Source organism: Nilaparvata lugens, chromosome 6, assembly GCF_014356525.2.
Source record: "Nilaparvata lugens isolate BPH chromosome 6, ASM1435652v1, whole genome shotgun sequence".
Lineage (NCBI taxonomy): Eukaryota > Metazoa > Arthropoda > Insecta > Hemiptera > Delphacidae > Nilaparvata > Nilaparvata lugens.
This window is the reverse complement of record NC_052509.1, coordinates 41,619,138-41,646,732: the sequence shown is the minus strand read 5'-3', so window position 1 is coordinate 41,646,732 and position 27,595 is coordinate 41,619,138. Positions and strand designations below refer to the sequence as shown.

The following is a 27,595-nucleotide window of genomic DNA, read 5'->3' as shown; positions in this document are numbered from 1 at the left end:
TGATTCTTAAGTAGGCCTATTGAATTAGAATTGATCAGTACTGTCAAAGGTTGAAATAAACATCCATCAATATTGTCAAAGTATTGTAAACTACTTGATTTGTCAATCATGAAATTCATTCTTGTACCTGAAACGTTTTTGACATAAGGTTTTAAATTCATCAAAGCCGTCGGAATTTCTCATGAGCTGGATTATCAAAATTTTACAATATTATGTCGTACATCATACTAATTCAGGATTATTATGATTGGGATAATCATCCACTTTTACCGCGTACTCTATTGTACTGTATAAAATTAATTAAAATCTTGGTGTTAATCCGTTACTTGTATCCTGCTATCTCCTAATAAAATAGCTCCAACTGACTGACAGGGAGCAGTATGTGTGTATCTTTCGAAAATGTGAATTTCTTATGCGGAGAATGAATTACGACGTCTGTCAGATTGTCTGTACATGACATTGCAGCTATTTCAGAGGCGACCGTATTTTAAGCTCCTAATTACTGAGAAGATTTTTGTGGGAAAATCATCCCACATTTCAAAGATAATTCGTTTTTTCGTCAGATGGTGCGTCATTTCGTTTGTCAAGTACCGTATTCTCAACTGCTGAACCTTCAGGGAAAAATCATTGTCAATCTTTTGGGGTTCCAGTTCCATAGTCATCATCTACTTCATGAGAAGAAAACGTTTCTAAATCTTCCTTTGAAAATCTATGAAAGGATTATTCATTGAAGGTGTCGAAATGTTCTCTGACAATTATGTATGTTATTTACAGGATTCAGATAATTCATATACAAAGACTCGTGTAGCCATTACTGAAACAAAAACTGATTTTTACATGAAGAGAATTAGGAAAGCAATAATTCTGAGTAATAGCCACCTATTTATCATCTTGTACTTGAATGGAGGTGATGTTTCTACCTACGTTGAAAATTCTCTAGTGAGAAAAACACACGCAAAATACATGGTGAACAAATTAATTAATTAATAACCCTTTATTGCTTCTAGAACTTATATACATAATATAATTGCAATTACAATAAAAATTATATTCTTCGCAATTCAGCATCTGCTGGAGTTTCCTATTTAGGATAAAATGAGTATCTTATCATATTAGTACAGCTCATATAAAATTAATTTCAACTTAAACATTTCAATCCCTGTAAAGCCAGACCTGTTTGTACACGTTTTTCATCCTCTCCCATTCCTTTCTTTCCCGTGCGACTCTCTGCCAAGTTACTCCTCCACAAACTCGCCGGAATTATTCTTCATCCCATCTGTAGCTAGGTCTTACTCTGCTTCTTTTCCTATTCCGTGGATGCCAGTCCAATATTCTTCTCGTCCATCATCTGTCGTCCTTTGTTCGCACCACATGGCCAGCCCAATTCCATTTCCTTTCTACTATTATCTTGCCAATGTCTTCGATTTTTGTTTCATTCCTAACCCAAGTATTTCTTTTCCTATTTCTTCTTGTCACTCCGATCATTATTCTTTTCATCGATCTTAAACTAGTTCTTAGCTTTTTATTAATTTTTCATCCAATGTCCAAGTTTCACAGCCGTATAATATCACTGGCAGAACGCTCATTTGAAATCATTTTCTTTTGCCACTCATGTCGATTTTAGATCGGAATAGGTAATTGAAACGTCTGAACATCGACAAGCCCAACGCAATCCTCCTTTTAATCTCTCCCCTTTGACGGTCCTTTCCAATCTTTTGTCCCAGATAAATGAAGTTTTCCACTCTCTCTATTTTCCCTTCTTCCAGTAATATTTCCTCTTCTTGGCAGTTGAATGACATGACTTTGGATTTATCATAGTTCACCTTTAATCCAATCCTCCTTGTTTCGCTATTTAGTCCCTCCAGCATACAACGAACTTCTTCTGCGCTGCTCCCTATTAGAACTACGTCATCAGCAAATTTCAAGGTATTTAATTTTTGGCCATTAATGTCTATTCCATATCCTTCCCAATTGAGATTTCTGAAGCATGTTTCCAAGACAGCATTGAATATTTTTGCCGAAGGAATGTCGCCTCGTCTTACTTCTCTTCTTACTCCTCTTCTTACTTCCACGACTTTCTCTTCTCCTCTCAATTTAACCTCGATTTTCATTCTCTCGTAAATGAACTTGAATATTTCTAAGTATTTTCCTCTAATACCAAGTCCATAGAGCGTATCTAGTACAGATTTTGTTGTAACGCTATCGAACGCTTTCTCATAATCTATAAATAATAGAACCATTGGGATTTGTAGTCTTTCGAATTTCTTATCAATTCCAATAATACAAGCATGTTGTCAAGAGTTGAGAAGTTTTTCTTGAAACCAGTCTGATTCACAGAAGTTGATCCAGTCAAATAGTTGTCTATCCTATACGTTATAACCGCAATAAACACTTTATATATACTGGATCGGACTTAGTTCTTTATCTCTTCCCTATCACCTTTCTTGAAAAGGAGTATCAGGCTGGCTTTCAACCATATTTCTGGAATTCTTCCGAATCTAAGGCATATATTGAATAGCTTTGTTAATAGATCTATTACCTTTTTGTGTAGTTGAGAAGTTGATATTGTGGTAATTATTCATATTGAATGAAAAAGACTAAGAAATTGTCAAAAAACCACCGATTTATTGATAATTAGAAAGACCGGTTTCGGTTATTACACCATTGTCAATCTCTGATAAACTATAAACATATAACTATGAGTTTATAGTTTATCAGAGATTCACAATGGTGTAATAACCGAAACCGGTCTTTCTAATTATCAATAAATCAGTGGTTTTTTGACAATTTCTTATTCTTTTTCATTCAAGATCTATTACCGTATTTCCGCCTGCTTTCAATTCTTCTTTCGATATTCGATCCCTCCTTCAGGTGATCAATCGCTCGCTTCACCTCACTTTTAAGAATCGCCGGACACTCTCCTCATCCTCACCCTCTCTGTCCTGCTGAACCTCGCCTCCCAAGTCTCCAATGTCGTCATTATAGAGCTTTTGATAGTAATTACAGATTATTTCCAGCATTCCATCTATTTCCCTCACCTCGACTCCATCCTCATTTCTCATACAAATCATAGTATTTTTGCCAAGTTGCTGTAGCCTATTACATTGTTTGATGCTTTTCCCAAATTTGATAGTTTCTTCTAGATCCGATGTTTTCCTATTGCTTGTCCATTCGTTCCATTTTCTTCTTATAAGCTTTGAGGTTTCGCTAAATTCAATCTTGTCTCTCCCAAATCGTTTTAATTTTCTTCTTTTCTCTAGTAATTTACTTATTTCTCTTGGTATTTTCCGTTTCTTGTTCTCCTGCTCATTGCCTAGCATTTGTCTCGTTCTTTTTAGAGCGTTTGTCAATTTGCTTGTTAAATCCTCCATATCCTCACATATATGAATAGTTTCTTCATTGAATTTCATTTCTAGTTTCTCCTCAAAAGCTAAAAGTTTCAAAACATCAGTACTCAGTCTTGTGATTTTTTTCTCATAGTACCTTCTCCGATTTTCTTTTACTCTTATTTCAATTTTAACAGGTAGGTGATCACTTCCGGTATTTATTTCGTCTTCTATATCTACATCCTGAACAATACATTTTTTTAACTATGATGAAAAAATCTATTTCATTTTTAGTCTTACCGTCGGGACTTACCCACGTCCATTTTCTTTCTTCATTTTTCTGGTAAAACGAGTTCATAATAAACATGTTCTTTCCTTCGACGTATTCGACTAGTCGCTCTCCTCGTTCGTTTCTTTCGCCGTATCCATATCTTCCAACACATCTCTCACCATCGTTCTTTCCTATTTTTGCATTAAGATCTCCCATGATTATATTGTACTTGCATGAATCATTTTCTAGAGCCTCTTCAAGATCTTCATAGAACTCCTCTATTTCTTCTTCTGTAGATGCTGAAGTTGGCGCGTACACTTGTATTAGTTTAATCCTTCCTTTTAAGTGTCCTTGCAGTTTCCAAATAATGAATGAAATTCTGTGTGAGTAGCTTGAAGCTTATAATTCTCTTCTTCGATATCTTATTAACTAAAAAACCTGTTCCACCAGTTGGCCCATTTCCATTCATGTACAAAATCATATCATTTTCTAACAATAAGCACTGCTCGCTATCTCTTCTTATTTCTGCAAGCTCCATTATGTCCCATTCTACGTTCTTTAGTTCTTCTAATAACTGTTCAACTCTCCAGTTCTCTCTGAGAGATCTACAGTTATATGTGTATAACTTTATTTTATCTGTCTGTTCCTCTTCTTCAATTATTTTCTCGTATTTCCCAAGATCTTTATCAGCCAATTTCTTTTTGTTGTCCTTATCATTGCTTGTAGCTATTAATCGTGATTGCTATTGTGGTTTAGAAGACCCTTGTGTGTTAACATCATTTTTATTCTTTCTTACTTTGGAAGTAATATGTCTCCATGGTATTTATGTTATTTTTCTCTCCAAGTCTTATGTTATCTTTATCCAAGTTTCTAGCATCATTGTCATCCTTCGCCCTGGGAGAGCTTTCCTCACTTCTTGGTCTCTTCTTATCCTTATTGCTCAACTCTTTTAATTTTTCAAGACTGAGTAGTTCACCATCGACGATTAATTTCTCTTTTTTCATGGAAACTCTCTTTCCTTGTTTCTTGTAGTCGACCATGAACGGATGTAGCTCCTTCCGGATGGCGCGGGTATTCATGTCCAGGTCTTCATTTATTCTTATGTGTTCAAAATCTTTCTCTTTTGATAAAAAGATAAATTTGAACAAATCAATAGAACGCTGAAAAACATCTCACAAAGTACGTGCAGTGTTTTTTTTATATTCTCAGCTCCAACAACATCTGAATAAATGCTGGATTTATCTGAATTTATGGAATATGAATGCCATATGTAGATTTGAGCCACTCAGCATCGTTCCAAACACTACTACTATCTGATGAAAGCAGTGTTATGCTAGCAAACAAGTATTCTGTACTGACTTGATAAAACTGGTAGAAGAACAAGTATGCTTGTAAGCTTGTTTGTATATTGTTAATTATGTATTTGTTTTGAAAGTTCAAATGTATGAAGCTCAATACTATCTTGTCAATCAATTTTCATTATTTGTGATTTTTTCACTATGCTGCGTTATAATTCTTCCAGGAAATGTGAATGAGAAACATGGTTTATTCAAATTTTTCCTGTGTACAGAGAGATAAAAGCTGAATAATTGCAGGATTGATTGCTTCCACATGATATCAGGCGTATATTACGGTTTTATCCTTGTTGGAAATTCATTTCTCTTTGTTGCTGGAGTGAAATCTGCTAAAAATGCCTTTTTCTACATGTGAATTTAGCAACTTAATTTAATTGAGCTGAAGATAACCGTTCACATGTAATCACACGAAGGAATCTGTAATAATATTATTGGAAGCACCTAGCTGGCCTCAAGCTATTTACGAAAACAACAAGTTCGATAATGCTGCGATTTTAAGGAATCTCTGTCTACTCAAGTACACATGAACAATCTCATTTTGGTTTTCATATGTGTTCAGAAGATTTTTAAATAACAATAGATGAGAAACAACAAGTTAAAGATGAATAAGGCTGCGAGGAATTAAAAAGATCTCAGATCGAGAACAAGATATTGTGAAAATCTCTGATATCATAAATAATTACTCTCTTATCAAAAAGTTACGCTTCAAGTCCTTGAGAGGAAGCAATTCTTGAAGAATTGAACTGGCTATTACATTATAGAATATCAGCTCTCCCAATTATTCCGTGAAGATCATCATCACTCCTCACAATCGATCTCTACCGTACTCAATTTTCAAAATTAGAGAATACCGATCATGCTTTTTATTATATAATCGGTTTACAAGAACCGATGATAATAATATTTAAGCTCCTACTTGAAGTGTAAAGCCTGTTACATACACATCGATTTTTTCTGTCCTTTAAAATTCTATTAGATTGAACAGATGATGTCAAACAGATTGTGTTACGTTCTGTTGAATCTGGTAGATTTCATATAAATTCATAAAAAATAGGCAAATCGGTGTGTTTGTTAAAATTCCATTTTAATTGTTTTAAGAATGATGCTCATCGTGTTCCCAAAGTTTCAGCTGCTGGTTTCCCGGAGCCAGATAATCCGAGCACTCCATTCGGTCAATTTAATTTCATAAAAAACAATAATCCCATAATCCATAACTACTCACTATTAGATCACTAGAACGTCCGTAAGTTACGTAACGGTCCGTAACGCTACACAGCCCTAGTTACAAGTACCAAAAGGGAAGTTTCAACAATTTTATATGATCAAGAGGGACAACAATGTGACGGAACTCTTACGCATCAAGTTTTCTGTTCAGCAAAAGTAGACTCTCATCTAGAGTTACAAGCCAAGCTAGACTGATTTATGATGCTTTTCCTCAAAGACCGTCCGCTCTAATTGAAGAAAATCCTCTCCCATGTTGGCTTCCCTGCACTCTTTGTTCATTCTCCTCCTGGTTCGCCATTTCAAGATGACCAATAACAACGCAAGTGTGGTTTGTTAGTGTACTCTGTCTTGGAACAAGTGACTTGAAATTGAGTCATGAATCACGTTGATGGTGAAAGGTTTTCTTGAGGAGAAGCTATTGTTTGAACTGGTGAACTTTTAAAATGGCTTTCAGCGCAATTTTCCAAAAACGTAATAGCTTCTAATAATACTCTTAAAGTAATATTTTGGAAAATTCAAAGCGGTATTTTCTTCTTGAAACTCCGTCTCAGTGGCGGATCGAAGGGGGGTGGCAAAGGGGGCAACTGACCCCCCCACCCCCCGAGATCCAAGAGAAAAAGAAAAAACGGCATAAATCTGATAGAAACTGGGAATTTATGGAAGCAACAAAATAGGCTGTCGCCAATTTGTGTAAAGCCATTTATAAAGCTTGTGCAGAGGGCAATATTTAATATAGTGTTCTAGATATTAACACTTTAACCATATCACCGGTCTCTGAGACCAGTATTAAAATTTTGCATTGCATTATTAGACCAGGCAACAAATGCTCAAATAAAGGTATGGAGGGAAAAGTTTGGAACACAATTCTCAACTGCTCAGCTCTTTTCAGTGGAAGGATTAACATATCAAAAGTCCTCACCCCTACCCCCTGTACCATTTTGAAAGTACCATTTTTCATTTTTCGCAAATATCTCAGAACTATGCATCCTATGAGAATTCCTATTCCTGCAAAATTGAAGCTTATCAAATTACCATTAAGTTTTATCTCCTACATTTTTTCCATATCTCTCATTGTTTCTGAGATATCTGCTCTTGAAGATGAGACATTTTTCGAAAAAACACTTCTGTCTCCAATTTTTCCATCTTTTCGGCCTTATAATTTTTGAACCATGTATGAAAAAAATCCATGCTGATTAATAGCTGATAGAGCATCAAATTATCTTCAATTTGATGTATATTTTCACTATTTTACGCATTTCCCTAAGACTGTTGCAGCAGTTTTAGTGTTGAGAGTGAAATTCTCTTTTCAGCAACAATAGATAAGTTGAGAATGAAATTTGGAGGGAATGTTTGGAACACAATTTTCGACTTTGCTGCTTTGTTGAGACTAGCTTGGAGGTGAGCATATCAATAATCTCAACCCCTACATGTGCTGAAGGGATGAGGGTGATTTGAAAATTGCATTTTCCACTTATTACTTACATGCTTATATCTTGGAAACAATGTGTTCTATTTATATAATCAACTGAAAAAAATGAAGCTTAATAAGTTTACTACAAGTTTTGTTTAGTAGAGGTTTTCGATAAAGCCGATACTTTTCGAGATATCTATGTTCTAAAGTGATGCATTTTCGACAAACCAGTTTTTCTTACATTTTTCCACTCTTCCAATTCTTATAACTTTTCAACAATTATTGAAACAAGAATGTGCTGATTGCGAGATTCTAGAGCATTAAATTATCTTCCATTTCATGTATAATCTGATTATTTCACGCATTCCCATACGACTGTTGCATTAGAGTCCTTTAAGCTTCTTATGATTCAATCTAAAACGTTTTCAATGTAAAGCAGACAGATTAGGATACTATCGGATTACCTATATCGGAGATAACTTTCTAAATTTAGTGATTCTATTCTCGGTTTTCATGATGTAACAAAATTTTTGTTTTATTGACTGTTGAATTTAACTGTTAAAGGCGACAATATATTTATATATATATATATGCATATGCATTCATAGGCCAAAATTAGAAAAAACATAATTTTTCACTTAATATTTTGAATACTAATAGAATTTAGAAAGTTCGGGAGCCACTGACATGCATCTTCTCCAGCATCATGAACTTCTGTCAGCCCTCCATAGGAGTGTTGTGGACACTCAGATATTAGGTGGTTCATTGATTGAATTCGTCCACATTGGCACAGATGATCCCCATGCTGTCATCATCTCAGCACACCTTCCCACCTGCGTCCTGAACCGGTTAAGGCCACACCACTCTCTACGTCTCAGCTGGGTGCCAGGAACCACCCATTAGGGTCATCCACAAGGCCTTTGTTCCTGACCTCTCCCTGCAACCATCTCAGTCTCCATAACTCACTTGCACTTCTAATTTCCTCCTGCTCGTCAAGTCTCAAGTATCTTCTTGACTTGAGGCGCCTTGGTTAGCCAAATGGGAAATGAACTTGTTCTTCTTCTCCAACCTTCTGAGATCTGGAGGCATGATGTTACTAAGCACAGGCAACCACTCAGTCTCAGTTGGTCTCAATGTCCCACTAATCTTCCTCATAGTTTCATTGAAAACTGTATCAATTTTCTCAACATGTCTGCTGCGAGCCCAGACAGAAGAGCAGTACTCCCCTGTACTGTACAGAAGTGCAAGACTTGATGTTCGAAGGGCATTCATGTCACAACCCCAGGTTGTTCCCGCAAGTTTGCTGATGATATTTAGCCTTGTCTTCAGTTTATCTCTCAACCCCTGCAGATGTTGTCGATATGTGAGGGATCTATCAAGTCTGACTCCTAGGTAACGGGGAGCTTCCTGATGAGTTATTCTTTTGCCAGATAACCTGAGATCAATTGTCTTTTTTGCATGCTGTTTACTGAGATGGATTATTGTTGAGACAGTTTTGGACAGGTTTCGCTTCAAGAACCACTGCTGGAAGTATTCTGCCATTAACTCTAAGTCCTCATTCAACACAATTTGAAGCTGTTCAAAATTTCGACCTTGAGTAACAAGCCCAACGTCATCTGCATAAATAAACTTATGTGATTGAGTAACAGACAGGTCTGCAGTGTAAACATTGAACAAAATTGGTGAAAGAATCAATCCTTGAGGTAAACCATTTTGTAATCTTCTTATAGTGCTGAGTTTACCATGAAGAGACACTCTGCATGTACGGTCTCTCAATATAGCTCCAAAGAGATTGACGGTTGCCTTGCATTTCAGGATCCTTGCTGACTTCAGAGGAAGACCAGATCTCCACACTGTGTCATAAGCTGCACTAAGGCCCAGAAATACGGCTCCTGATTTGAGGTTTCTCTCAAACCCATGCTCAATGTAAGTTGTGAGCCCCAATACTTGTTCCTCACAACTCCTACCCTCCCTGGAACCAGCCTGCTCCTCTGGCAAACACTCATCCATTCTGATCCCGACTCTTGTCAGCAAGACTCGTTCAAAAAGTTTGTACACAACTGACAACAGGGCTATTGGTCTATAGCTTTTTGGGTCTCTTTGATCTTTTCCTGGCTTCAATACTGCTACGACCCTTGTTTGTTTCCAGGATTTGGGGAGCTCAGCTCTAACCATTACTTCAGAAAAATACTTTGAGAGCCACATTATAGCTTTTGGTCCCAAATTCTTGATAAACTCCATCAACTCCTGGTGCTCTATTGCCTTTCATCTTTTTAATGGCAGCTATAATCTCTTCAGAACTTACCAACTCAGCCAAAAAGGATTGTTGCATGCAGTTTTTCAGCTCCTTCTGTAGTTTCCGCTTCATTTGAGCTTTCAGCTTTGGGGGCACATCTATATCACCATTTTCCTGGAAGATGTCAGCTATTTGATCAGGAGTCACATCTGCTTTTTCTATGGATCTTGTGTTCCCACTCAGCTTTCGGAGTAAACTCCATGATTTTCTGCTGGAGTGAGTGAAATCCAGACTCTGCATGGCTTCCATCCAACAATTGCGTCTTCCTTCATCCAAATTTTTTATCAGGCTATTGGCAAGCTCATCAGTTGGTGAAACTCTATATTCAGCCAGTGAACCATCACATTCTGCATTCCAACATGGAACATAATTCTTTCTATGGCCTCTTGGGATAGATCTCTTTGCAGCCATGGAAAGCAGTCTACTGAACCTCCCATAGTTTGGTATGTTGATAGGGGTTCTGGATACTGTTTTTTCCACTTCTTCAGTAAACTTTGCCCAAACTGCCTTACGGAGATTCCACCTTGGAAGTTCAGGATTTTGAACACATGGCAACCTTATACCAATCTCTAAAACCACCATGCTATGTTGACTTCTAGGGAATCTTGATTCAACTGATCTTGACACATGCAAAGGTCTACCTTCCCTATTACATGACACAAAGCACAGATCTGGAGTGGTAGAAGTTCCTCATCTGGCAGAATGAAAAGTGCTGCCTTGTTTAGCATCATATCCCAAGTGACAATCATTTACTTCAGCCCAACGAATCAGACTCTCACCATTCCTGTTTTCAGTTCTGTAGCCCCACAGAGGGCTATGAGAGTTGAAATCGCCAGCATATATGCACGGATGTGCAGCATGAGGGAGGGCAGGGTTCTCCCATTCTTCCCCAGGTGGTTTGTACACATTGAATATACTCAGCCGTCCGTATGCTATGCCTATAGCATGACTATTTCCATTTGAACCACTACAATTAGAAGCAATATTCGATGTAACAAATGTGTAACAAATTCCATGCTTATCATGATTTAAACTGTTAAGAAATGTATAGCCAGGAATCTTCAGCTTGTTATCCATATTCGCTGCTACATGTGTTTCTTGAATAAGTATGATGTCAATTTTGAGATCTTTACTCATTTTTCCACAAATTTCTCCTTTAGCTCTTGTCATGCCCTCAATATTAAGTTGTGCTATTCTAAGTAGCTAACTATCTGGATTGCCCTGAAAAGGACTTTGGCCTATGAAGCCGGGAGGCATTACTGGAATGTGTCCGGCTTGCAGAAAAATGAGCTTCAAATTGATTTCAAAATCCACTAAATATCTATAATGTACAATTACTCACATTAAAATTGTGGCGAATCATATGATTGCCACCGCCACCTGTGATGTTGTCAACTGGCAAAGTTTGTTTATAAGTTGTAACAGTTGCTTATTTCAATATTTATCAATAGTTCAATTTGTCTTTCAACATTAAAATCAATTCACCATTCATTTAGTTTCATTTATTCAATTCAAACATAGGAATCAACAAATAATATTAAATTCCTATATTGGTGACCCTGAAGATTGAAAAACAATAAATTTTCACAAATATTTTTCAGTCAGCTTTCAGAAGCCGGAGCGAGTAGACGTGTTTTGTGAAATTCATGTAATTATTCTAAAAGTATACCATCAAGTTGTGTCAGTGAAAACGGCATTGCCGAATTGTGAGTGAGTGTGTGTGTGTGCGTGCGCGCGCGCGTTGGCAGCAACTATGACTGTAGCCGAGTTCGGATATTGCTGCTTCGGTGAGTGCTGAATCGGTAATTCTATTGTGAGAACTGAACTATCGTAAATATGAACGGTGACGATAATACGACTATTATTACTATAACTGAAGAAAATAAACCTGTCTCCTACAAGGTTCGAACTGATAAAATCCAATCAGAATGCGAAAAACTTTTATTTAAAGCTTGGAACGAAGCTAATACAAAATTCCAGCAATCAGAAAAAATAAGTTCTGAACTTAAAATTCAACTTGAACAGCTTCAAACTAGATTATCAGCGTTAGAGACTAAATCTAAGAATGAAGAAAAAAATATGGACAATTATCATACCGATTGTGAAGCGTGATTTTTACTCGCCTCACATATGTAGGGTGAATCTTGTACTGAATCAATGGTGTATGGGCTATAAATTTTGCAATTGCGTGTGTGGACGCTGAGTGTACACCAGACTGATTGATTCACTACAAGATTCAATACAATTGTCGGAATCGCGGGAGGCCTAAACGCTCGCTCACCCTTGATTCTTCTAATGACAGATTGTATAATGATGAAATTTTTATAAGCAGTGTAGCGATCGCTAAACACTGAATACGGATACCTTAAAATTATTACCTGTGAAGAATGAGCATACAAAATCATACAGGTCGAGCAAAAATCCCGATGTAGATAATTTACGGGACTGCGTCTCTAATAAGTTCTGAAGGATTAAAATACGGTATTTGGACCAAATATCGTTCAGAATATACTTCGAGAACAGAATCTTGTCGGGTTTTAAGCTCTATTGTAGGAATTTATATGATCTCTGGCTGCATCTGCTGTACAATTGATGTACTCGCTCCTAAGTCGAGGTTGGTAACAGATAAAAGCTGATATATGAGCAGGTAAGGACAAAGAATAAATATCTCGATCTGACCCCACTCGCTACATCCACTTAGACCTGTTCCAATATCCAGCTAAATTCAATTATTCCAATGATCGTATTCGATCGGTTCTTGATGATATAGAACGTATCAGACACAATAATTGACAGGCTTAAGAAATAATCGAACTCAGAAAACGAATTAACAAAACTGGAATATATTATAATAAAATATATGATCATACAGTGCAGATTCAGAATTTGATTTACAGATTGATAATAATTTAGCATTGACAAAAGAGTTGAAAATGTTCTTGTACTGGCATGATACCATGCGTGATTCGACAGAATTTTACAATTGATAAAGTTTAACAGTTTTGAAAAAAAAAGTGAAAAATGAATTATAGAATATTTTTAAAATGCTCGGGGTCGTGGTTCTGGCAGCAGAGGATAGCTAATCAACTACAAGTTCGTATAAATTAAATATTGAATAAATTCTAGGCTCTTAATAACTAAAAGCGCTTGTCGGCGTGGCCAATAATTTAACGAAGAAAATTTTATATCTTTCTGCACTGAAATATTTTCGAAGCGTAGATTGGGGCCCCTTTTAAACTTATAACTCACGTGAAATTCCTTGGCGGTCGTGGTTTTCTTCTTTAGATCAAAAATCGTTTGATCGGCAGCAATCCAGGCTTCGGTTTCAGCACGTGTGGAATTTTAATTTAAATATCTCCTTCACCGAATTAATTAAGGGATAATTTACTTTAAACTTTTAAATTTATCGATTGATGAATACAAATTTACAAATAACAAATAGATTGGCCTAAAATATTGGCTCACAAATAAAACATATAAAATCGAACGAAAATTTTACAAATAGGTCTTGGTAACTATAAAGAGATCTGAACGGTGAGGATTTCAAAAGGGAAGTGCTGTCTTTTCTCTCAGCTTCTTGGCTAGACCTTTCTTCTGAGAATCTCGATGTAATAATTTGCATAAAAATTTGCCATTGGTAGAACGATTGTGACGTAGACGTGACGTCAGTGGCAGGCAGTAGAATATAATTCCTTTAATTACAATAATAATTCAATTTATGTAATTCTTAAAACTGCTTAATCTTCTAGACATAGTTCCTCTCATACAATGTACATGTGCTAGCGTATATGATAAGGCAGGTTTGTTGTCTGATAGTAGATTAACATGTGTTGCTTTCAAACGATCACCTTTTTGGTGCTATTTCTATGCACTATGATTGGCTTAGGCTTGCCAAGAGATTTAATTACCATGTGGTTCAGTTGAATGAATCATTAATAAATTAATATTCTTATACAAATTTTATTATGTTTGAGACTGTTATAATTAATTTCTGCCGTTTTATCAATAATATGCTGTTCATGCTATGACCTAGTTAGTTACAATAAGACCTAACATATAATATAATTTCTTAAATAATAAATAATTTCAACGATAATACATACATTTTATTTTTTTTTATTTGAAATTCTTGGTCCTTTATTGATAGTTTTATAATTTTTAGAAATGGTATTATATCTTGCGTGAAGCCAGCATGACATTTGACAATACTTTGAATCAGTCAGCTGCGTTCGAACTGTTTTAAAAACATCTGATCGATAGTAAACAAAGTGTAACCTCAAAATCAGTGAGCAATTCGTAAATAATTCGTGCTTTATTTGCAGAATAATTATAATTTTATTGAATAATTTTCTAGAAAATGTTCAGTACAGAACGGTACTCTTATCTAATATACAGTTACTGATAAGTAAGCTTTATCGCTCGGTCGCTAACTATTCCTTTAGCAAATTCTTTCATTTTAAAAGGTAATCACAATTTTTCTCTCTTCTCATGAGGTCTATTTAAAAAATTCATCACACAAAGCCCCCAGGATATTTTAAATAGGTAATTGGGAGACGAGTCGAAACAATGACTATTTGAAAAATCCGATATTGTGATGAATACACTATTTCATCTCCTTACTTCTACGAAAACTCCACACTTAACACTAAAAACAATATATCGTGCACTTTTGGCTACGAGAAAATAAATAATTGATTGTTCCTTCCATTGGATACAATCGAAATACAATAATTAATGAGGTCTCTTTGGATCCTTCATTAAAACAACTCCACAACTTCCATTCACGGGTGGCTTATGAGCAGACCCATAACTATAACAAATATACAAAATTCAACATATTATCCTCTTAAGATTCAAACAGTATTTGCAACAAATATAGATTTTCATCATTTTTCATGGTTATTACAGGTTTCGACTCTTTGTTCTGGCTTTTACATAAATTGGGTGAGAGTGTGATTTAACTTCGGTGACTTGACAACTGTCTACCGTTTGACTCGAGCAATTCCTTTTTTACGCTTAGTACATTGTGTACAAACAGGGTTACACTTGAAATGTTTTTTTTTTATTTTTATCAATGCTGGTTATAAATATTATGCTTTCAAGATTATATTCATCAATTTGAATTACAATTCATGATCTTTGATGCAACAATAATAAATTTCACATTTGAAGGTAAGAATTTCATTTTCTTTTTGGCTTTTTAGCAATACATTTATATGACATAGAACATGCGCATTTCGTGCAAATTAACATAAATATATATTTTTGGTTGCGTTTTTTACTTATAATTTCACATTAAATAATAGGTTACAATAATTAATAACGATATTGCTTTGATTCCTTTACATTGACTCTATGATTTCGCACACATTGGTTGGTGTGACGAAGAAAATTATCGAACAGGCTTTGACTCTGAATAGATTTTTCTATTGATTCTGTATTTCAAGGTTAGATTTACACATTTTTTTTCAAATAAACTTTGTTTATTTTCTTTCCTCCTATTCACTACTAATTTCATGTTATATCCAATTTATAATTATTTTCTGTGGATAATATAATTCTTGTTTCTATTTTTCAGTTGTGCAGATGATACCAGGCGATTGTTTCGGTGATGACTCTGACACGAGGTGGATGGCTTGATCAGGTTGGTAAATTCTTAAAGTTGTTTTCAGTTTTATTTTCTTGACTTAAAGTTGATTTCAATTCCTCCTTTTGAAATGAATTGTTGTTTATTAGATGAGTTGAAGTTGTTTACTGATTAGGCTCTTCGGTAGGGTTTTACATTAATTACGTTTTCCCACCAGTGATTATTGGCGTTCTCGGAATCTTGAATCTTGACGGTGTTGTGCTGTGAAACGTCGGTCACTCGATGTGGTCCTGTGTAAAGATGGAAGAATTTTTTAGTTAACTTGCCTAGGGCATCTGAAGATTTATGTGCTTTTACCAGTACTTCATCTCCGACTTCATATTTGAATTTCTTTGTAGCCTTGTCATGGTATTTTTTCCTTTGTTGTGCGGATTTGTCTAACCTATTGCGAACCAGTTGGTATAAGTTTGGGTTAGGTTTATCCGGATTTGGAAACTTGATTAGGCTCTGAATAAATGATTCGTTTCTTGTGCCAAATATAATTTCGTGGGGAGTGTACCCGGTACTGTCACTTACACAGTTATTAATGCAGTGTTCTAGGAACGGTACATATTTGACCCATTGTTGATGACGGTGACTGCTATATGCCCTCATAAATCTTGAAATTTCTTTCATTTTTCTTTCCACTGGGTTTGCGCTGGGAGTGTATGCCGAGACTCTTGATGTTTTAATGCCGGCTTGTTCTAAAATTTGTTTCCACTTGGCACTGCAAAAATAGGTTGCGTTGTCTGACAATATGCGTTGTGGTTTACCAACTTCATTGGTCCATCTTTCGGTGATGCATCTGGCTAGTTTTTCACCAGTGATTTTACTAATAGGGAAGAACATTGTATATTTTGAGAACAAGCAGGTTAAGACAAAAATGAAGCGTTTTTGGTGCATAGACTGAGGTAGTGGCCCATAGATGTCAGCTGATATTAATTCAAGTGGTTGTGAGGGTAAGATAGGTATCATTTCTCCTGCTATGTGAAAACGGTTATGCTTTGTTTTTTGACAGACGTCGCAGGCTCTTATTAACTGTGTAACCTTTTTGTTCAACCCTTTGAAGTAACAACACGTTTTCAGGGCATGTATTGTTTTTTTTATACCAAAGTGACCAATTCGTTCATGTGTTTCCAAAATTACGTCCTTTTCCAGGGTGTGTGGTATGACTAGATGCCAAAAATCGGAGTTTTTATTAGCCTTATAAAATAAATGGTCGTTGAAAACAGTGTAGCGTTGTAGATACTGGTGCTCTTCTACTGGAGGGTTGGATAACTTGCGAATGAGATCTGTGATTTTGTTGTCCATTGATTGTGCGCTTTTAAATTTTTCAGATGTGAGGAGTTCGGTGTGCAGGAGTGGCGATATATTGAAGGGTAACGGCACTGGTTGATCTTCGGCTACATAGCATTGGAATGTCGTCTCATTGGCATAGGTGTCACTTCCTTCTCTGGACAAGAAATCAGCAGTTTGATTTCGTTTACCTGGCAGGTGAGTGAGTTCTAGATCAAATTCTTGCAACAACAGAAACCATCTGGACAGTCAGTTGTTGGTTAACTTGGCTGTTTTGAAGAAAGTCAGGGCCTTATGGTCTGTGTTAACAAAAATCTTTTGGCCTAACAACAACGTTCTATATTTCTTGCATACTTCGACAATGCTTAGTAGTTCTTTTTCCGTGACTGTGTACTTCTTCTGGGCTGCATTCATAGTCTTGCTAAAAAATGCTATGACTCCTTTTTCTCCCTTCTCATCATATTGAAAAATTTCCGCACCTAAGGCGTAATCTGATGCGTCAACATTTATATGAAAAGGTTGGTTGAGATTTGGATGGTTCAATATAACAACTTTCAGAAAAGCCTCCTTCAACTGGTTGAAAATTGCATCTTCCTTGAGCCCCCATATCCATGGTTTAGAGGATGATAAAACATGACTCAGTTGTGCCGTATAATGAGACATCTGTTTGTTAAAGCAACGATAGAATTGTAGGAAGCCAATAAAACGTTGAAGCTGTTTACGACTTGATGGAGATGGAAAGTTTTTTATAGCTGCTAATTTGTCAATGTCCTGCATGATACCTTTATCAGTTATGATGTGCCCGAGGTATTTGACTTTCTTGGCAAAAAATTCACATTTTGATAATTTTAATTTCATACCACATTTTATTAGTCTACCGAATACTACATCAAGGTGTTGAATATGCTCTGCCACACTCTGTGATGAAATAATTGCATCATCAACGTAAAGAGCACAAAAATCTGAAATGTCTTCACCAATTGATTGTCTTAGGCAGCGTATAAATATAGCCATTGCATTTCTGATCCCAAAGGCAAGTCGGGTGAACCTGAGATTTCGGCCGTTGAAGAGGAAGGACAGGTAATCTCGAGATTCTTCTGCCACTTGTACCTGCCAATATCCGGCGCTGAGGTCGACGGTGGAGTATATGGTCTTGCCATGGAACGTCTGCAACACCTGATCGATCTGGGCGGGAGCTTCACGGTCGTCGTCGAGAATCATGTTCAGCTGGCGGGCGTCGAGACAGAGTCGGGTGGAGCCGTCCTTCTTCGAAACGCAGGTAATAGGCAAACTATAATGCGATGTGGATGGTTCGATAATGCCTAGTCTTTCCATCCTATCTATTTCGGCAGCTGCTGCTTGACGGTGCGCAAAAGGGATGGGATAGGATTTTCTATAATACGACTCATGTGGTTTGACCTCTAATTTGCACTGAAAATGATTTGCCAATCCCGGCTGTTCTGAAAATACTGCACGATTTTTTATGAACATTTCTTTCATGGCTTGTTTAGTTGCGAGCCCCCATTCAGAATTGTTATCAATCTCATTCAGTAACTTTTCCATCAGAATGTCGGTATCATCTGGTGTTTCATTTTCCAAGCTGTAGTCATCCACTGAATCATGACTCATCATCTCACTCTCTTCACTTTCTCTGTATTGCACCTTGTATTCTTTTTCAGGAATGTAGTCTTCAACCATGTGATATCTCACTACTCTTACATCTCCCGCATTGGCCTTTAATATTATCTGAGTATTGATACTAGTCCGATTGCTATTGTCGATTAATTGCAGTTCGAGATTTTTGAAATTTATGTTTGAGTTATAATGGGCTAAGAAATCAGCACCAATAATAATGTGTGGTCCATTTGCAGGTAATACCAGGAAGGAGTATGGGAAGCACTTTCCTTCGACTTGGATCTCCAGGAGGCATTGTTTAGATATTCGGAGGCGACGTCCTGGTGTGACACCTGATAGGTAGGTTGAGGTTAATGGTAATGTGGCTATTTCTGTTATGTTTTTCAGGCGGGAATAAGAGTCATTCTGGATTAGGCTGACTTGTGATCCAGTATCTATGAGAGCTTTGAATTGTAGGCTGGCTATTTGTATGGTTATATAGGTTTGAAAATGTTCATGTATTTCTTGAATGCTGGAGTTTTCTTCTTCTAGCAAGGTTTCTCTGATGTTATTATATAGCGCGGTAAGACATGTAGATTCTTTTCCTGTATCTGGAGCAGTGAGGTTGTCTAGATTTTCCATTTTATTCGTTTTTGCAGGTTGGGTAGGCTTAAACCGTATAGAGCGGCAACGACGGTAGATTCCTCTGAGTTTCGGTTTCTTGCCTTGGACTATTTCGACTGGCGGGGGTGACGGATCAGTATTTTTAATTGGCGGTTGTTCTTCTGCTAATTGATTATCATTTCTCTCCGTGTGTAAACAGGTGATGGGCGACTGTGGCGGGTGATTTCCATATAGTCAGATTTTCTGCGGCGTTGAGGACCCTTGTGTTTTCTCAGCCATATCCGATTTTCTTCCCTGATTTTCGTTGGGCGTCGTTTGATGCTGATTTGCGCTCGCATTTCCCATCCGGTTATAGTTGTTGTTCCTGCTATGTGCGGCGTTGTTGGAGTATGGGTTACGGTGTTGGTTTATACGGTCTCGTCCGTCGTGGTAGTACGCGTTTCTCCGGTTTGTATCAGACTGCTGGTTGTGGTTCTGGAAATTCCTCCTACTTTCTGGTTGGTTTTCTTTATTTAGTCGCTGTTGAAAATTTGTGTTGCGGTCCTGGTTATTGGCAGAATTAAAGGGACGACGGACATTAGAAAAAGAAGGAGTATTTTGTTGGGGTTGGTGATCTTGATGCGGATGCTCTTGTCGCACAGTGAAGTTGTAATCTTTGCGATGCACTGCTTGGATTTCATGGAGATGATTTTCCAGTTCTTTGATGGTCTTAACATGACTAGTCGCTAGTGCCATCTGTACGGGGTAAGGCAGCTTCCGGATAATGATCTGAGTGAGTGCTAACTCGGCAAAAGGTGTATCCAGTTGTGAATTTTGGTATCTGATGTTTGATACGAAGGCGGTGCATGTTTGGCCACTTCGAGGTGAATATTTGCAAGATACGATGTCAGATAGTATAACTCGCTGTCGATCTTGTCCCCAATATTGCTCTAGGAAGGCATCTATGAATTCGGATAAACTATTAAATTCGGCGGCACGTCCATGAAGGAAAAGTAAGGGTTCTCCGGACAACAGAGTGAATAATTTGAATTTCCATATGGGCCAGGGTGTGGGGGTAAGTTCTTGAACAGATCTCAGTTGTTCGACGAAGGGTTTTGGGGGCATGGACGCTGAGGTGTCATCAAAATGTCCTAAGTTTTGAAAAATTGTGGTGGTGTTGTACGACTCTGAGGGCGATGACAGTTCTAGATTGGCCCGAGAGTGACTTATGCGGGTTTCCATCTGAGTGATTCGGGTATCCGTCTGCTCAAATCTTTTCCGGACCTCGGCATCAACACTCTTCCTTTGCTCGGCGGCAGTATCACATCGTCTATGCAGGTCGCTGTATTGTATAGTCAAGCTGTCCACCTGAGAGCTGATAGTAGTTTGCTTTTCACTCAGGGTGCTAACATGGCTCTTCAAATTTGTTATATTGGTCGTAACCGGTTCAAGTTGCCCTTCGACTCGCCGTATAATGTCCTCGTGTTCATTTTGACATGTAGAGATATGTTCATTGAGTTTGGCCTGCATGCTCTGAGTTATCTGCTCTCCTGCTTTGGTGCAATGCTGTTTGGCTTGCTCAACTACTTTCTCTTTCAGAGTATCCATCTCCACGCGTATGTGTTCTTTTAAGGTGACCTCGACGTTGATTACCTTCGTATGCATATCTTGCGATATCTGATCCAATCGATTATTTGTTTCTACAATAGATTTATCCAGACGCTCGGTTAAATCTTTGATGGTGTTATCGGTATCATGGAATGCTTTGTCCATTCGCTGACTCAACTTCTCCAAACCCTGTTCATTTGTCTTCTTTGCTTCTTGAATTTCCTTATTCAGCTTGTTTATTGCTTCATTGGTTTGCTTGTTGTCTTTCTTTATTTCTTGAATTTCCTTCTTTAATTCTTCCTTTGCTTGTTTGTTGTCTTCTTTTAATTCTTCCTTTGTTTGTTTGTTGTCTTCTTTTAAGTTGTTTATTGCTTCCAGGATGGTGTTCCAATCTATTGCGGGAGCGGGTGTATGGTGAACGGTTACCTTCTGGTTTTTTATCCGAGCAACGGTACGAGAAATGGGAGTTCCTGTCTCGGGGGCGTCGTCGTCGTCCGTATGCTCTCCCGATGTTTCGTCCTCTGGCTCTTGGGCTGCCAACGGATCCTCCACTAGAATGCAGCTCTCCTCCATCTGTGTCGAAGATAAATCATCCAGTACATTGGGATGGAAATCGGCGGATGCGGTGGCAGATGCGGATGGCGGCGAACAATCGGGTGAGATGTCCTCGGTGTCCGACAGACTTGGATTAACCTGGTCGTTTCCTGCCATGGTTTGTGAGAGAATAATGCGACAAACGTGTGCGGTGAATAAAAAACGTGAAAGTGTTGCTGTGATATACAAAATAATTAATAAGAAATCTAATAGAAATTGTTATAGCTTCGTAGTGAGTGAAATACAGAAAAAGTGGTTTAGCAATGTGTTCAGTGATAAAATGAGTCAAGTTAGCAATATTGTTAACATAAAAATGACAAGAACACACAGGATACACAATGGACACTTATGCGGTAATACAGGTATGCCTCTTATAATTTATTATTATTATTATTATAAATATTTTACTCTTATAATTTCTTGCCGCAATTCTATATATAGGGCTAGCATTCTTCACAAAATTTTATATAAAAGCTGCAGCGTTCTGCTTGAATTATTCCGCAATATATCCGTGATTTAATTTTACTTCCCTCTTTATGCTTTGAAAATTTAAAAAAAAATATATATATAAATGACTTCAATCCTCTTTTCCGTAAAATTTTATAAATTGTTTCAATATAGACCTAATACTCTTAAATAGTATGACTTCTCTTATGGTATTTCTTATACCTATGACTTATGATATGACCAATTTTCGAATAACACAATAATGAAATTCTGAGTTCGATTCTTTCTCTAAAAATTCATCAATCGATAAATTTCTTTTCCATTCAAAAATTGGGTATGGCACGTCTTGCTGTTTTATATAACAGTGAACAGTTAATATTAAATCTGAAGAAATTCACAACCATAAATTTTTCAAAAAATTTTCCCGTTGTCAGCGCTATAGTATACTGAGCAACTAAATAATCCTCATAGTCGATTATCCGCCTCTTCAATGCCCCACGTTGGGCGCCAAATCATGTGAAGCGTGATTTTTACTCGCCTCACATATGTAGGGTGAATCTTGTACTGAATCAATGGTGTATGGGCTATAAATTTTGCAATTGTGTGTGTGGACGCTGAGTGTACACCAGACTGATTGATTTACTACAAGATTCAATACAATTGTCGGAATCGCGGGAGGCCTAAACACTCGCTCACCCTTGATTCTTCTAATGACAGATTGTATAATGATGAAATTTTTATAAGCAGTGTAGCGATTGCTAAACACTGAATACGGATACCTTAAAATTATTACCTGTGAAGAATGAGCATACAAAATCATACAGGTCGAGCAAAAATCCCGATGTAGATAATTTACGGGACTGCGTCTCTAATAAGTTCTGAAGGATTAAAATACGGTATTTGGACCAAATATCGTTCAGAATATACTTCGAGAACAGAATCTTGTCGGGTTTTAAGCTCTATTGTAGGAATTTATATGATCTCTGGCTGCATCTGCTGTACAATTGATGTACTCGCTCCTAAGTCGAGGTTGGTAACAGATAAAAGCTGATATATGAGCAGGTAAGGACAAAGAATAAATATCTCGATCTGACCCCACTCGCTACATCCACTTAGACCTGTTCCAATATCCAGCTTAATTCAATTATTCCAATGATCGTATTCGATCGGTTCTTGATGATATAGAACGTATCAGACACAATAATTGACAGGCTTAAGAAATAATCGAACTCAGAAAACGAATTAACAAAACTGGAATATATTATAATAAAATATATGATCATACAGTGCAGATTCAGAATTTGATTTACAGATTGATAATAATTTAGCATTGACAAAAGAGTTAAAAATGTTCTTGTGCTTGCATGATACCATGCGTGATTCGACAGAATTTTACAATTGATAAAGTTTAACAGTTTTGAAAAAAAAAGTGAAAAATGAATTATAAAATATTTTTAAAATGCTCGGGGTCGTGGTTCTGGCAGCGGAGGATAGCTAATCAACTACAAGTTCGTATAAATTAAATATTGAATAAATTCTAGGCTCTTAATAACTAAAAGCGCTTGTCGGCGTGGCCAATAATTTAACGAAGAAAATTTTATATCTTTCTGCACTGAAATATTTTCGAAGCGTAGATTGGGGCCCCTTTAAACTTATAACTCACGTGAAATTCCTTGGCGGTCGTGGTTTTCTTCTTTAGATCAAAAATCGTTTGATCGGCAGCAATCCAGGCTTCGGTTTCAGCACGTGTGGAATTTTAATTTAAATATCTCCTTCACCGAATTAATTAAGGGATAATTTACTTTAAACTTTTAAATTTATCGATTGATGAATACAAATTTACAAATAACAAATAGATTGGCCTAAAATATTGGCTCACAAATAAAACATATAAAATCGAACGAAAATTTTACAAATAGGTCTTGGTAACTATAAAGAGATCTGAACGGTGAGGATTTCAAAAGGGAAGTGCTGTCTTTTCTCTCAGCTTCTTGGCTAGACCTTTCTTCTGAGAATCTCGATGTAATAATTTGCATAAAAATTTGCCATTGGTAGAACGATTGTGACGTAGACGTGACGTCAGTGGCAGGCAGTAGAATATAATTCCTTTAATTACAATAATAATTCAATTTATGTAATTCTTAAAACTGCTTAATCTTCTAGACATAGTTCCTCTCATACAATGTACATGTGCTAGCGTATATGATAAGGCAGGTTTGTTGTCTGATAGTAGATTAACATGTGTTGCTTTCAAACGATCACCTTTTTGGTGCTATTTCTATGCACTATGATTGGCTTAGGCTTGCCAAAGAGATTTAATTACCATGTGGTTCAGTTGAATTAATCATTAATAAATTAATATTCTTATACAATTTTATTATGTTTGAGACTGTTATAATTAATTTCTGCCGTTTTATCAATAATATACTGTTCATGCTATGACCTAGTTAGTTACAATAAGACCTGACATATAATATAATTTCTTAAATAATAAATAATTTCAACGATAATACATACATTTTATTTTTTTTATTTGAAATTCTTGGTCCTTTATTGATAGTTTTATAATTTTTAGAAATGGTATTATATCTTGCATGAAGCCAGCATGACATTTGACAATACTTTGAATCAGTCAGCTGCGTTCGAACTGTTTTAAAAACATCTGATCGATAGTAAACAAAGTGTAACCTCAAAATCAGTGAGCAATTCGTAAATAATTCGTGCTTTATTTGCAGAATAATTATAATTTTATTGAATAATTTTCTAGAAAATGTTAAGTACAGAACGGTACTCTTATCTAATATACAGTTACTGATAAGTAAGCTTTATCGCTCGGTCGCTAACTATTCCTTTAGCAAATTCTTTCATTTTAAAAGGTAATCACAATTTTTCTCTCTTCTCATGAGGTCTATTTAAAAAATTCATCACACGATGAAGAAGAATTATCTACTGAAACAGAATGGATTCGTCAAAAGCAAAGGGAGAGGAAGAGAGAACAATCTGACTCACCTCCAACACAATCATCCAATGAGCAGAAAGTGAGTTCACGAAGAGAAACTGAACTAAAGGACTCGCCACACCAAGCTCGCCAGTACCGCCGAGGTAGTACCGCTGGTGGTAGTTTTCTCGGCTGAGCACGCCACACCGAAAAACGTCCGCTAGCGGTAGTCTCCGAGTAGTGAGTCTAGTAGTGGGGGGTGAGACGTACTAGTTGCGTTGTGTTGCAAGGAGGAGAGGTGCGCATGCGCTACCTCTTCGAATCGCCTGCCATGTATTCAGGTTGAGCGCGCCACACTGAGCTCGCTTTGTCCGCCGTACTACCTCTCAGCGAACTTTTGTTGAATCGCCTAGCAGGCGGTCGTAGGTGGTAGTGCGCCGTACTACCGCCGCGGTAGCGAGCTCGGTGTGGCGCAATCAACCTGAATACATGGCTAGCGATTTTTAAAACTTCGCTACCGCCGCGGTAGCGAGCTTGGTGTGGCGTGCCCTTAAAAGAGAATGCTGAAACAAAAAAAACTCCTAGTATCAAACAAGTTAAGAGACCTCCTCCAATAATACTCTACAACACCCAAGACTATCAAGTAGTGTATAAGATTTTGAATGAAAAAATAAAAGACTCTTATAAGATCACAGATCACACTATTGAATAATGGTAGCTTAAAACTCAACGTTGAATCTGAGGATAATTATAGACTAGCTACATCATTGCTGAATGACAAAAAAATGAATTGGTCTTCGTTTGAAAACAAGCAAACGAGACCCATTAGAGTAATTGTGAAGAAGTTGCACAGCACTTGCAATCCACAGGAAGTAAAAGAGGGACTTCAGGAAAAAGGATTTAAAATTTTGGACGTGGTAAACATTCTTAAATGGAAAACAAAAGAACCACTAGCAATATTCATGTTAACTTTTGAAAACACAGAGAGCATAAATAGAATTTATGAAATATGTGTAATTATGGGTATGAAGGTTGAAGAAGTCCCCCTGAAGAAATCGAAATTTCTACCGCAATGTAAAAATTGTCAAACCTGGGGACACACTAAAAAATACTGCCAGAAGGAGCCTAGGTGCGTGAAATGCGCTGGTCCCCACATCACTATCAACTGTACTAAGAGTAAAAAAGTTAAGCCTAAATGCTACAATTGTGGGATGGAGCACCCTGCCAATTATAGAGGATGTGTTGTAGCACAAGAGTTGCAGGCACTTCGAAATAAGAAAAAAGCAATAAAATCTATTTCGTCAGTCAACAAAAGAAACGATCCTATTGTGCCACAGAGAGCTGTAATAAATGACAGTAGAGTTAAGGGGAACCAGAGTTATGCTGATAAGCTGAAAAATAAAGTACCTATCAACAGTAACGAAAAGTCAAGTCTTAAAGTTTACAACTTAAGTCTTAAGTTTACAACTTGAGTAAAGATTTGGAACTGAGCATTACAACTCAACTTAAATTTATTCTTAAGAAACTAGTTGTGCAAGAAGGCCTGAATAAATCAATTCTAAGTAGGTTAGAAAAACTGGAAAATATTTCAGTTCCAGAAGTCATTCACAAGAAGCATGGAAAATAGATTCAAAATTATGACTTGGAATGCTAATGAATTACTACAGCACAAAGATGATCTATTAGCAATTCTAATTGAGCATGAAATAGATGCCTGTCTCATTTCCGAAACTCATTTCACCAAAGAATCCTACTTTAAAATTAGAGGGTACAAAACGTACCATGCCATACATCCCAACAACAGCGCTAGAGGCGTAAGTGCGGTTATTGTAAGAGAAGAGCTAACTAGGAGTTCCAGTCGATTTCAATCAAGGTCAAACTTATCGGTAGACCATCTGGTACGATCACAATTGGAGCCGTCTACTGTCCACCACGATTTAATTTGAAGAAGATAGAATATATTGATTTCCTAAGCAACTTCACAGGAAAATTTATCATCGGAGGAGACTTCAATTCAAAGAATACACAATGGGGGTCCCGACTGACCACAACTAAAGGAAAGGAGCTATTACTGGCTGATAATGAATTAATACCAACCCATTAATTCGGATTTCGAGATAAACATGGTACAATAGATCAGGTGCACATAGAAACAAATATTATTGAAAATACATTGGACGAAAAGAAAGTTTGCTCTGCAATTTTCCTTGATGTAGCACAGGCTTTCGACAAAATATGGCATTCAGGATTGTGCTACAAGATGAACCAGTTCTTACCAACAGAATACAGTCTGATACTGAAATCATATCTTCAAGACCGTTATTTCAGGATAAAACAAGATGATGATTTTTCATCTCTCAGAGAAATCAGGGCTGGAGTTCCTCAAGGAAGTGTGCTGGGTCCCCTCTTGTACCTCCTATACACATCTGATACACCTCAACCCGAAAACGTAACAGTAGCAACATTTGCTGATGACACAGCAGTTTTATCAGTTGGTGAAACTGTTGAAGTTTCTACAGAGAAATTGCAGGTGGCAGTCAACAGAATCAATGTTTGGACAAAACACTGGCTTATAAAATTGAATGAAGCAAAATCAGTTCAAGTCAACTTTACAAACAGAAGAGTTCAATATATCCCCTTAACACTCAATGGGAATATTGTACCCTACTCCAACACTGCAAAGTATCTAGGCATGACGCTGGATGTCAAGCTTAGATGGGAGGAGCATGTGAAGAAGAAAAGAGAACAACTTGGCATAAAATTCAAGAAAATGTACTGGCTACTTGGGAGGACATCAAAGTAGTCAAATTATAACAAATTGCTTCTCTACAAGCAGATTCTCAAGCCGGTGTGGACCTACGGAATTCAACTCTGGGGCTGCACCCGACCATCCAATATCGACATCATCCAGCGCTTCCAGAACAAAGTACTCAGAAGTTGTGTAGACGCTCCTTGGTACATCAGGAACTCTGATCTCCACCGCGAC

The 27,595-nt window shown here is 37.0% G+C and overlaps 2 protein-coding genes across 3 annotated transcripts in view; one reads left to right on the top strand and one right to left on the bottom strand.

The window, feature by feature from the left end:
• LOC111049588 overlaps positions 1 to 27,595 on the bottom strand; it is a 267,778-nt gene that overhangs the window by 209,878 nt on the left and 30,305 nt on the right. The gene's annotated exons all lie outside the window — the stretch shown is intronic.
• Positions 15,465 to 21,063, top strand: LOC111047534. Its single transcript, XM_039430826.1, has 5 exons — positions 15,465 to 15,527; positions 16,847 to 17,003; positions 17,839 to 18,084; positions 18,677 to 18,779; positions 21,009 to 21,063. The coding sequence occupies exons 2-5, from the start codon at positions 16,928 to 16,930 to the stop codon at positions 21,046 to 21,048; spliced, it is 465 nt and encodes a 154-aa protein (XP_039286760.1). The 5' UTR covers positions 15,465 to 15,527; positions 16,847 to 16,927; the 3' UTR covers positions 21,049 to 21,063.